The 12,551-nt window shown below is 41.4% G+C and overlaps 1 protein-coding gene across 6 annotated transcripts in view; it reads right to left on the bottom strand.

The window, feature by feature from the left end:
* Positions 1–12,551, bottom strand: part of STXBP5 (syntaxin binding protein 5) — a 533,536-nt gene that overhangs the window by 249,605 nt on the left and 271,380 nt on the right. For all 6 annotated transcript variants that reach the window (XM_077283080.1, XM_077283076.1, XM_077283078.1 and 3 more), the window contains exons 6-8: positions 12,269–12,332; positions 9,595–9,678; positions 1,810–1,933 (exon numbers count right to left, since the gene is read on the bottom strand). In XM_077283080.1, the coding sequence (XP_077139195.1) occupies positions 1,810–1,933; positions 9,595–9,678; positions 12,269–12,332 (272 nt within the window). The remainder of the gene's footprint in view (positions 1–1,809; positions 1,934–9,594; positions 9,679–12,268; positions 12,333–12,551) is intronic.

Below are 12,551 nucleotides of genomic sequence, written 5' to 3'. Positions count from 1 at the left end.
GGAGCATTCAAAGGCCATCAGAGACAAGATCGTGGAGGGTCACAAGGCTGGCAAGGGGTACAAAACCCTTTCCAAGGAGTTGGGCCTACCTGTCTCCACTGTTGGGAGCATCATCCGGAAGTGGAAGGCTTATGGAACTACTGTTAGCCTTCCACGGCCTGGACAGCCTTTGAAAGTTTCCTCCCGTGCCGAGGCCAGGCTTGTCCGAAGAGTCAAGGCTAACCCAAGGACAACAAGGAAGGAGCTCCGGGAAGATCTCATGGCAGTGGGGACATTGGTTTCAGTCAATACCATAAGTAACGTACTCCACCGCAATGTTCTCCGTTCCAGACGAGCCCGTAAGGTACCTTTACTTTCAAAGCGTCATGTCAAGGCTCGTCTACAGTTTGCTCATGATCACTTGGAGGACTCTGAGACTGATTGGTTCAAGGTTCTCTGGTCTGATGAGACCAAGATCGAGATCTTTGGTGCCAACCACACACGTGACGTTTGGAGACTGGATGGCACTGCATACGACCCCAAGAATACCATCCCTACAGTCAAGCATGGTGGTGGCAGCATCATGCTGTGGGGCTGTTTCTCAGCCAAGGAGCCTGGCCATCTGGTCCGCATCCATGGGAAGATGGATAGCACGGCCTACCTGGAGATTTTGGCCAAGAACCTCCGCTCCTCCATCAAGGATCTTAAGATGGGTTGTCATTTCATCTTCCAACAAGACAACGACCCAAAGCACACAGCCAAGAAAACCAAGGCCTGGTTCAAGAGGCAAAAAATCAAGGTGTTGCAGTGGCCTAGTCAGTCTCCTGACCTTAACCCAATTGAAAACTTGTGGAAGGAGCTCAAGATTAAAGTCCACATGAGACACCCAAAGAACCTAGATAACTTGGAGAAGATCTGCATGGAGGAGTGGGCCAAGATAACTCCAGAGACATGTGCCGGCCTGATCAGGTCTTAGAAAAGACGATTATTAGCTGTAATTGCAAACAAAGGTTATTCCACAAAATATTAAACCTAGGGGTTGAATAATAATTGACCCACACTTTTATGTTTAAAATTTATAAAAATTTAACTGAGCAACAAAACTTTTTGGTTTGTAAGATTTATGCATCTGTTAATAAATCCTGCTCTTGTTTGAAGTTTGAAGGCTCTAACTTATTTGCATCTTATTAAACCTGCTAAATCTGCAGGGGGTTGAATACTACTTGTAGGCACTGTAGCTAACGACCTGTGAGAACGATAAGTGAGTGGCCGTTACGTCACAGGATCGCTCCTGCATTGTTCTGGAGCTGCTGTGTTTGACGTCTCTACAGTGACCTAAACAGCGACGCCCCAGCGATCGGCTCTTTGTCTATATCGCTGCAGCGTCACTGAGTGTGACGGTACCTTAAGCCTAGAGCTACATGTCAGTGACAGCTGCTGCCCTAATCCCATTACCCTGATGCCACACTGCATCAGCATGAAAAAAGGTGGTGTTGAGCCAAGAAATTACATCACAATTTTTTATTTTTTTTTAAATATCTTTATTTAGCTCAAAAAAGCCCTCACTGTTGTACAAAAACGCATGCAAAAACTCACGTTTTTCCATCAGCGGTTTTCCTGGCAAGAGATGCAGAAACCTTGCAGAAATTTCTGCAAGCAAATACTCAACATGCGCACATAGCCTAAAAGGAGTCATAAAAGTAAATTTGGGTTTCATAGTGAAAACGCCTTTCATAAGAATTTTTTTTTTTTTTTTTTACCAAAGATAAGATCAACAGTTTGGTGTCCATGTGGTGTGAAAAGAAGTAACATTAGATAATGTTCTCTTACCATGTGGAACGATTGTCTGTATGGGCTTGGCAGGAGAACGTACATTCCATATGGTCAGTGTACCATCTGAATGGCTGCAGATGAACTGCTTCCCTTCATGGTGCCAAGCAACAGAATGGATTGCCTAAAAGTAAAAAACAAAACAATTACGGACATTTACCAATATCTAAAAAATTACAAATAGAAAGGTGAATAAGTACAAGACCATGGTTTAAAATGTTAAATACATTTTAGAGGGAACCCATCAGCAGTTTTGGCCAATGCAAGTTATGGCCATCACCTTTCAGGGCTTATATACAGCATTGTGTAATGCTGTATATAAGCCCCCAACCCAATCTGAAAAATAAGTTTTATTATACTCCCCTGCGGGGTGGTAGGGCCTGATGGGTGTCGCTGGTCTTGGTCCAGCACCTCCCATCTTATGATCGACGCCCTCCTGCTTGCTTCTTGTGGATGACGCGACCCTGCATCATCCACACAGGCTCCTGGCATCGCGCTCCTGCGCAGGCGTATTTCTCTGCCCTGTTGAGGGCAGTGCAAATAACTGCAGTGCGCAGGTGCCGGGACTCTCTGACCTTTTCCGGCACCTGCGCACTGCAGGAATTTGATCTGCCCCCAACAGTATATGTATGTATAGTGCACGCACACAGATCAGGAAATCCCAGGTGCCGCCCCCGCCCAGGAAAATCCTGATCTGTGCACTATACAAATGGGTGAATGTCACTGAATAGGATCTAACTATGCACATGCACTTTGTTTATTCCATTTAAACTCTGATACTGATGCTTATTAATAGCATTTAAATACAAGAATGAGCGAGTCATGATCTCAGCACAGGCACTTTACTATTCTCCCGTATTTTAGTGATGTACTCAACTCTTACTTTGCATAGGTTTTTTTTTCCCAATGAATGACAAACTTTTGATAGCATGCATTTTGGTGGCTCAATCCCATACTCAGTACTTTATTCCTAGGGTGCTGATTGAGATTCCTCTTTTTGTCTACCTTTGTTTCATTATCACTGCATATGAATGAACCGTGCAATTTATTAATAAAATAAAGTATATTTTTTATATTGATAAAGTCAGCACTCCTTTTTTTCAATTTTTTAGATATCCGACAAATATCTGGCCAACGGTGACAAAATTATTGTATATGCGAATGCCCCATTTGATCAAATTTATATTGGTCTCTTGTGCATAAGAATTGATGCCAATTGTTGAAAGACATCTGTCTTCCAAATACAAGGATTTTAGTGTCAGATATTTGAAAGTCACTTACAGATTTTCATACAGTTACAACAGAAAAGGGAAACAAGAATATCTGTTGGTGCAAATGGCCAACTCCGAACAATTTTATAAGCTGTTAAACTGGTCTAATTGATCAGAGATCGGTACAAGTAAATGCACCTGAAGTGATAGACCTTTTAGTCTAGATACCTTAGCATTGCATATTTAATTTCCTAGAGGAGCATGCAAGGCATTTAAGTCTCCTCTTCCTGGCATGTCAGACCTGGCATGTCACTCTCCACAAGGAGGAACCTTACCCCTTCGATCCTATACTTTAGCAGAAAATTAAATTTGGGGAAGTACTGCACCAATGGGTCACATGCATTTTTTCACCTAAGATTGGATGAGAAATACAAGGCCTATGAAGCCTTCCCAGCTTATCTAGCCCCCACCACAAATGGGAGCCTCCACATTTTGCAATCTAAAGATTTATTTCACATTAGTAGTAGCAGCAATAAAACCAAGTGGGATTAAACCATCTGTGGAAATCATAGTAATGGTTTCTGATGTAGACTAAAAACATTAGGAAAAGTTAGTCAGTGGGGAGTGGGCTAATGACAGATGTACATGGAGTTCCCTCACATGACCTTTCAATGCCTTTACTTAACAGACGGGGTATTAGCTGCCAGATGTTAATCCTCCAATTGGCATTTTCTGCTTAAAGAGGTTATCTTCTAAGCAGTAAGTATTCTGTGCTAAGACTGGACACACTGCATGATAGCCAAGATTCCTAGTGATTCTCATACATTGGCAATTGTCACCATTATACTCGTAGAATTGAGGAAAGTGTGACCAGGACAACTGAGCGTAAACCTAACATTACTAATCTGAAGGACTAAATGGCAAGACTTCAATCCATCGCACAAAAGGACATTTAGAGAGGGGTGGTTTTTTTTGTTTTTTTTAACTCCATTAACCCCTTAATGACAGCCAATAAGTCTTTTAACTGACCTGAGATATAAGAGAATAGCCTCCCCATACAGGTGACAATCCAGCAGCTGTCGGCTGTACAGTATAGCTGACAACTTGCTGTATCAGCCATGATCAGTGTTTGCACCATCCAAATCTGTTTAACCCCATAGATGCTGCTGTCAGTAGTGACTACATCATTATAAATGGTTAATAGAGTGTAGGGGCTTCCTCTTTATCCAAATCGGTGCCCTCAGATCATGACTGTGCGGTTCTGATGTTTGCCATGTCAGTTCATGACCAAATAGCGGCCTTACAGTCTGACTGCTGTAGTAATCTGTCCAGAAGTTAGAGGCATTTAGGTGGTAAAAATACACATTTTCATTTCTCTGTCATGCCACTCTGCATTAATTCCTGTAAAGCACCTGAAGGGTTAACAAACTAACTGACTGCAGTTTTCAATATGTCAGGGGGTACTGTTTTTAAAATGGTATCACTTTTGGGGTTTTTCTAATATATAGGACCCCTAAAGTCACTTCAAACATGGATAAGTCCTTAAAAAACGAAATTGTGTAAATTTCCTTGAAAATATGAAAAATTGATGCTACATTTTTAAACCTCATAAAATGCTAACAAAACAAAATTGCATTTTACAAATAGTGCTGATATAAAGCCGACATGAGGGAAATGTTATTTATTAATGGTTTGCTGTGGTATGACCATCTGGATTAAAGAGATAATCATTAAAATTTAGAAAAGTGCAAATTTTTTAACATTTTACTAAAATTTTTGATACTTTTTATTAACACAAAACATATTGACCTAGATTTACCATTATCATAAAGTATAATGTGTCATGAAAAAACAGTCTCAAAATCACTGGGATTTGTTGAAGCGTTGCAGAGTTATTATCACATAAAGTGACACTGGTCAGATTTCAAAAATTTGGCTCCGTCACTAAGGGGTTAAAAATATGGAATTGCACAAGCAGCGATTCCCTTTACAAACAGTTCACTATATCCTTAAGAAGGAAGACCAACAAAAACAATATCCAAAGCCCTTCCCCTGCTATGCTACAGATGACTTCCAAACATTAGAAACTGAAGCACTTACATGACAATCTCTGAATATTCCCAGCAGCTGCCAGCAGAGGGCATCATAAATCCTCTGTGTATGCGGAGAGGCCTTTCAGGAAGCTGCAGGAAACACACACCGGGTAGGCTACAATCTATACAGTCTGGTCTGGAGGCTCTCTTGCAGAAAAGGTCATTTTTAGAGGGACTAATTCTTCAGTCAAGAAAACTGACAGGTCAAAAGAACCCTGCAGACTCAATTATAGGTCATTGGGGTCCTTCCTGGCAAAGCCAGTATTTACTGGGAGACCGATCTGGCACCAAGATGAGGTGAAGAGCACTTTAGTCAAGCATACATAGCTTTAAAGGGGTACTCTAGCTCCAGATACTTCTTGGGAGTTGAGCGACAATGGTGAAGTCACATCTGACATCTTCCGTGTCACAAGTGTAATAGGGCAGTATCGTGCAATATTCCTGGATGTGACATCGACTCTACTCCCCAATTTATGTGGATGTTAGTGGAGCCAGAATACCTCTTTAAGGGCTACTAAATCTTAAACTTATGCTGCTCCCTATTGAATGTGACCGTGCATTCACATGTGGCAGAATTGGTCCTAGAATTTCCACAACACCCATTCAATTAACTATCACTAAGATGGAAGAGTTCAGCAGGTTTTTGCGATGGAATCAGAGCTGCATTCCAGCGATGTGTCACTTACTGGGCAGCTTGATGTAGTTTGCTATAATCCCTGTGGCAGTGCTCAGAATGTGGAGCCCTGTATAACTCCTCCCCCTCCTCTGATTGGCAGTGTTCTGTGTGGATTCTCAGCAAGCTGCCAATCAGTGGTGGGGGCGGTGAAGACACAGATTAGCCGCACTGTCTTGCCAGTGACACCTAGTCCACTAATGGTGATCTTGTGCTGCTAAGTAACACATCCTTGGAATCAGACTCTCAGCCTCTACATGATTCTGCGCTCAAATTAAATAGCAAATACCTGCAGACAGATTCCCTTTACAAACATTATGCGTTGGCTCGAAAACAACCAAATCCAGAACAGAGGTTCAGCAGCGAGTCTGCCATATGTGAGACTTTATCATAAACGATGTGTTGCTTGGATCGTTGGGAAGCTTGCTGCCGATCAACTGTTATCACTTTCCATCGGGAGAACATAAAGGGGTGAATTTAGAATTGGTTGCATGCAGTTTTGAGCAAAAAAAATAAAAATTTGAACTTGAGTCTCCTGCAATGCTTAGGACGGCCTAGTGTCCTACTGTCCAAATGTTCAGGTATTAGAGGGTCCAGCGAGTGCCAAGGAACCGTTACTCACCATTACTCCATCTCTAACAGTCAGGGATTGATGCTACTACACCGAAATTCTGACCCGACCACCATCATGGTGCTAGAGAAACCTGCATTCATCAGACTCGGCAATGTTATTGGCACAGACAAGCAGTAGTACTTGAGGTGGTAGTTTGTGGTAAGGGATGATGAGCTGGGCATTTGGACACACATTAATGGTTATATAGGTTGAAAAGACTAAGGTCCCTCAAGTTCAACTTTTCTCCACCATTTTTATATGTATACATTATTTATAACCCACAATGCAATAGAACACAAATCTTGGATTAGGCTTTAATCTGCCTGACCGCACTGCCTGTGTCTGAATATTTCTCAACATCCTCCTTTAACCATTTCATTAAAGGCTTTGCCCACTACCTTTGAACTCCACTTCATTTGCCCCTACTCTTGACAGCTTTCAATATACTCCTGTTATGGTTTCCAATGGCAAGGAAACATCAGAAGCATAGAATAAACGGACAAGCTCTCGGGTGATGGAAACTAGAGCTGACCGCGATGCTAAACCTACACACCACACTAGAAGAAATTAGACACAAAACAAAACTCTGCATAGCAATGGATAATGTTAATCAATGAGATGATGATACGAATTGACATGCCATGCCAAAGGGACTAATACACTATCGCGGGTAAGTCGCTATCAGATACGGAGAACGAGAGGTATGGGTCAAAAAGACCCAAAAAAACGACCAAAAAAACCCAAATAAGGATGTAAAAAAATTTGCTTTATTGGTACAAAAATTATGAATACATATAAAACATACCATTAACAATAAACAGGTGTGGCTGAATGCCGCAGGATGTGTAAGAACATCACTGAAAGGGCATACAAGGGACGCACGGAGCCGGGATCAGAGTTAAGCCCATAATGGTGCATAGTAGGTTGTAGGGCCCATATTACTATACTGAAAACAGCTAGCACCAACAAATATCAACATAACCAGATATAGAGGCTTAAGAGAACCGGTATAGTATAAGTATACACATTACCTCTGACAGGGCAAACAGATGAACACGATCCAGGGTCCGTGCGTCCTCCCCAACGCACGTTTCGGTTATAGACCTTCCTCAGGGGGAATATACCTGTTTATTGTTAATGGTATGTTTTATATGTATTCATAATTTTTGTACCAATAAAGCAAATTTTTTTACATCCTTATTTGGGTTTTTTTGGTCGTTTTTTTGGGTCTTTTTGACCCATACCTCTCGTACACCACACTAGAAGTAGCCAGGGGGCATTCCTGCGTTGTCTCTAGATGCCGCGCGCCAGCCGGAGAACTAACTACCCCTGGTAGAAGAAAACACAGTCCTGGCTTGCCTCCAGAGAATGTCCCCACAGGAGATAGCAGCCCCCCACATATAATAACGGTGAGAGCAGATGAAAAGACACAAGTAGTATGAAAGCAGATTTAGCACAGAGAGGCCCGCTAACTAAATAGCAGAAAGATACAACAGAGGACTTCGCGGTCAGCTGCAAAACCCTTCAAAACACCATCCTGAAATTACCTTAACTCATGTGACAACTCATGCCACTGGAGTGGTAATTTCAGCCCAACAAGAGCTTCCAGCTGCAGAGATTCACATAAGTGCAAACTGGACAAACATACAAAAATAGACTTAAGGACTAAAGTGTCCAACTTAGCTGAGCAGAAATCTGGGAGCAGGAACATGCAACAGAATCAATCTGGATACATTGATGGCCAGCATTAGAATGACTGAGGAGCAAGGTTAAATAGGATACTCCCACATCCTGATAGGAACAGGTGAACTGAGAAGGCAAAGCTTGCAGGACACCAGTACCACAAGAGACCACCGGGGGAGCCCACGAACCGAATCACAACAACTCCAATGCCATTTGCTGCTGCTATCAGTGCAGCCGACAGCAGGTCATTTGATCTACCATTCACATGCAGCTCCACCGTCCTGTTCAGTTATGCCTGATCAGCCCTTACTCCAGGCCTTTGACGAATCTGGATGAGCAGGTCACCATCCTTCTGTTGGGGACTGTGCAGCACCCATTTGATTGATGCTTCATCGGCATCTCAGTCCATTAGTCTGCATAACGAGTTCCAAGCCTTTACTTGCTCCTGCGATCCAATCTAAATGCTAGGAACGCTCGTTCAGTGTAAATGCAACTTAATGGACTGAGATTCAAATGCAGACAAAGCATCAATCAAATGAGTGCTGCACCGCCTCCACCAGAATGAGTGTGACATGTTCATCCGGAGCCCGGGAGAGACGCTGATCGGACAGAACCTGAACAGAAGGAAGGAGCTGCATGGGAACAATAGATCACCCGCTATTTGCTGCACAGGTAGAAGCAGCACAGGTAATGGAAATGAACTGAACAGTTGTTTGCTTCAAAGGTAAGAACAAATTAAGCAATGGGAGACCCCTTTATTGAGAAATTTACTTCTCTAGGATCCCATTTGGCTGGATGTTTTTCTGTAGACACATTCTAAAGACAATTACACCAGAAAACTGTACAAAGCTAAGTTTTTGGTTTTTTTAACCCCTTCATGACCTTGGGATTTTCCGTTTTTCCGTGTTCGTTTTTCGCTCCCCTCCTTCCCAGAGCCATAACTTTTTTATTTTTCCATCAATATGGCCATTTGAGGGCTTATTTTTTGCTTAACAAGTTGTACTTTTGAATGACATCATTGGTTTTTAGCATGTTTTGTACTAGAAAACGGGAAAAAATTCCAAGTGCGGTGAAATTGCGCTGATTCTAGGTCCTGTAACCACGCCTCGCTTGAAGTCAATCAAATAGTTACATTTTTCCTGCACCCCCCTCACATATCTAGTTTCTATAAATGGAAGCTTCAAGCATGAAACAGCGAAAGTCTCTAATATAATGACTATTCTGTATTATACAGAGATATATTCTTTCACTGGAGTAGTTCCTGGAGATGTCACATTATATTTATAAAAAGGAAGCTAGGACTAGATCTTATTACCTGGTATATTTATGCTGCGAGCTGTCAGCTACATCACAAGATGGAATTATAGGTAAAGACTCAGTTTGGTAAATCATGTGAGCGAGATGCAGATTTATATCTTCCAACGCATTTTACATTTTTATATAGATTTCCTAAACAATACACCATTCTTACAAAGCCAGAATATAGAAAATAAGTTGAATTGAATGACATACCTCATCATAGGTGTATCTGTAGTCCGCTCTTTTCGACTTGAGGTCCCATAATACTACTGTACCAGACTCATAACCAATAAGCAGCTGAAAGACAAAACTGGAAATGTCAGATTCTTGGAACACACTAAAGAGTTTGCGTTTTTTCATTCATTTCAATAAAGATACATTCAAGCTTGTTTCGCTTTGTGAATCCTTCCCATTCTCTGACATTAGATCAGTTCTGTTAGGTGACTAAGACAGAAAAGATGGCAGAAAATAGTGCACAATCATATCAGTGAAGAGCAGATGTTCAAATTACACCGTGAAAGACTTTAATTTGTAGTTAGTGGAAAAACTGCCATTGTCGTTTACAACAGATGTCAGCACCGAGGGTTATGGATGGGAAGAATTCTCCAAGAACTAAACAGAACTTTCACAGGAGAAGGAACGGCACTTTACTAGTTATGGTTGGCTTTGCTTTACATTCCAGTTAGTTCACCAGCAGAGAGAATTGATAAGGAACAATTACTATTCTTGTCGCCATTAACAGAAACAGACAAGCAGTGTATTCATTAAGATGCCCTGTCTACATAGACTTGTAATCACCATATAAAAGGCAAACCTAAAGTGGAGGCATATTTCCACCCTTGCTAGCCATTTGCGTTTTGAAAGTTTGCCCTAAAGGGGTTGTCTGTTGATTGGTGGTGCTCTCTCCGCTGGCACCTACACTCATTGGCAGAACAGGGAGCTTTTATTCCAGGTAGAATGGAGAGGAAGTGCGCATGTTCGAGCACCACTCCATTTATTCTTTATGTGGTTGCCGGGCTCTATACTCTGCTTTTTCTGGGAGCCCCATAGAATGAAGCTGCGGTCATTCCTCTGATCTGTAGCACCATTTTTGTAATGGGGATAAGGTTCCCATCATGGAAAAAAAAAAAGTTACTCAATCTCACTAGACAATCACTTAAAAAGTAAACTCTCTAAAAAAGATAAAGGCAAGAAATAAAATATATATTTTGCAGGGGTTTTTTTAATACACAAATGTAAAAATCTTCTAAAATGTAATTATTCCTTCAGAGAAGCCATGTATTCTTTCAAGAAGCTTGATGATGAGATGATTTTCCAAAAGTCTTGTTCCCATGTTGCAATTTTGCCACAGGAAAAACAGCATATTACGGTACCAGCAAAGTGAATGATATTTCGGAAGACTTATGCACATGCTGCTTGGTTTTTCCTCGGCTTACTACTTTTTATCTTCCCAGTCCGGTCCAACTCACACTTACTCATTTCTTACACATTACAAAGGAGTCTTTTGCATCAAATGTCCTGCTAAACATAATAGCCAACTAACTACAAACCAGATGGGACGACATGTCCTTGCAAAATACTATGGTAGCTACAACAGCAAGACACATTCAGATATCATCCTCTGTCTTAGGACAATATGGTGGTTTGAGCCAAAAATCTATGAACTCAGAGCAAAGAAAATATTTCTAGCGGTACGATGCCTTCCTCTTGTTTTCTGTCTCCCAGATCTCTCCTTTTTAGTCCCCATTTAGTGGTAGAGGTTTGATTGCAGAAATCCTACTAGGAAGGTCTGACTGTCTCATCTGGACCCCAGTGAGGAATTTACTTGTCCGGCGGCTTTAATAAGAAAGCTTTGAGGTTAGTAACTCAAACCGTCTTAAACCTCACCACAGCGTATATATACATGAAGTTTCTGAAGTACGTTTGCTCCTGTGTCTTGGAAACACAATACTAAGTATAGCATCAACAAAATGGTGACAAAAATCCAATGCAATGGTGTGGGCTGAGCATTACAGAGCCTGCACATGGGGAAAGGGGAACTGCTTAATAAGTGACAACAGGGACAAACATATGCTCAAGCTGAAGTCAATGTAGTTCCTCTGAGACTGCTGGGGCTCACACCCAGACATGTCCATTATGCCAGCCTCGCCAGCAGGGATGAGGGCATGTAATCTAAGAATGACAATGATAACACACCTCACAGTCATTGTCCCAAAAATCAGCTATAAAGGACCAAATTCTTCAGGCCTGACATGATGAAATTTGAGCACTAATCATCCAATTTACCCCTAGGAGCTAAATGCAGAATACTTAAGCAGATTAAGTATGAGAAGTTCAATGCTAAAGGTCACTGAACAAAATCATGACGTGCATTTTATGAGGCAGGCTCCATAGCAGTTTTTCAGTTCTGGTCCCAAATCACATCAATCATAAGTTTATTACATTTAGCTGTAGGATAAAATACTTAGATTATACGTTGCTTTTACTCCATTGTGAGGTCTAGCCTTCTGCAATACTTGTGTGCCTCTTCACAGATTGACAGATAAGCCAACTTTATTTTCTACTGAAAAAAAATGTTAAAAATCCATCCTGGCTGCAAGGTGACCTCAATGACCGGTATCGTAGATCTTTCTACAGGTCCTAAATGAGCACCTGAGAGGAGCCCACCGTTTCCATTGTTAAAGTCTTGGCTCATTCTTTATAATCAGGTCTTTATTGTTTGGAAACAGTGACCTTTGCAGCCAGGAAGAGACGGTACTATCTGGAAAAATGCTGGGTTAGTAATTGGGAAAACAAATTTATTGAAGACATGATCTGTCTGACAATGAACTTTGGAATATTTTTCTACAAATAATGTTTCCACTAAACAAAATAAATTAGCACCTACCTTTCCTTCATCCATTGGATTATCACTGATGTGGACGACTGGCCCTGGATGTGATTTGGATGACCTGGCAAAAAAAAAAAAATCTAAGTATTAATATTATATACCTGAGTAAAATCAAGTGGTGTGCAAATATTTTGACAGGTCACTTACAGTAAACAAGAGTCAGACAGCGGGTGGGGGACAGGATGGGGGAGGACAGGAGAGATGCAAGAGCAAATGGTGCTCATTTGCATACAATTTCAGTGGTGGATTTCTCCAAAATAACATTTCTGCAATCAAGGTT

The sequence above is a fragment of the Ranitomeya variabilis genome, chromosome 2, assembly GCF_051348905.1.
Source record: "Ranitomeya variabilis isolate aRanVar5 chromosome 2, aRanVar5.hap1, whole genome shotgun sequence".
Taxonomy (NCBI): domain Eukaryota; kingdom Metazoa; phylum Chordata; class Amphibia; order Anura; family Dendrobatidae; genus Ranitomeya; species Ranitomeya variabilis.
Note: the sequence above shows the minus strand (reverse complement) of the source record. Positions and strands in the feature narration are given on the sequence as shown.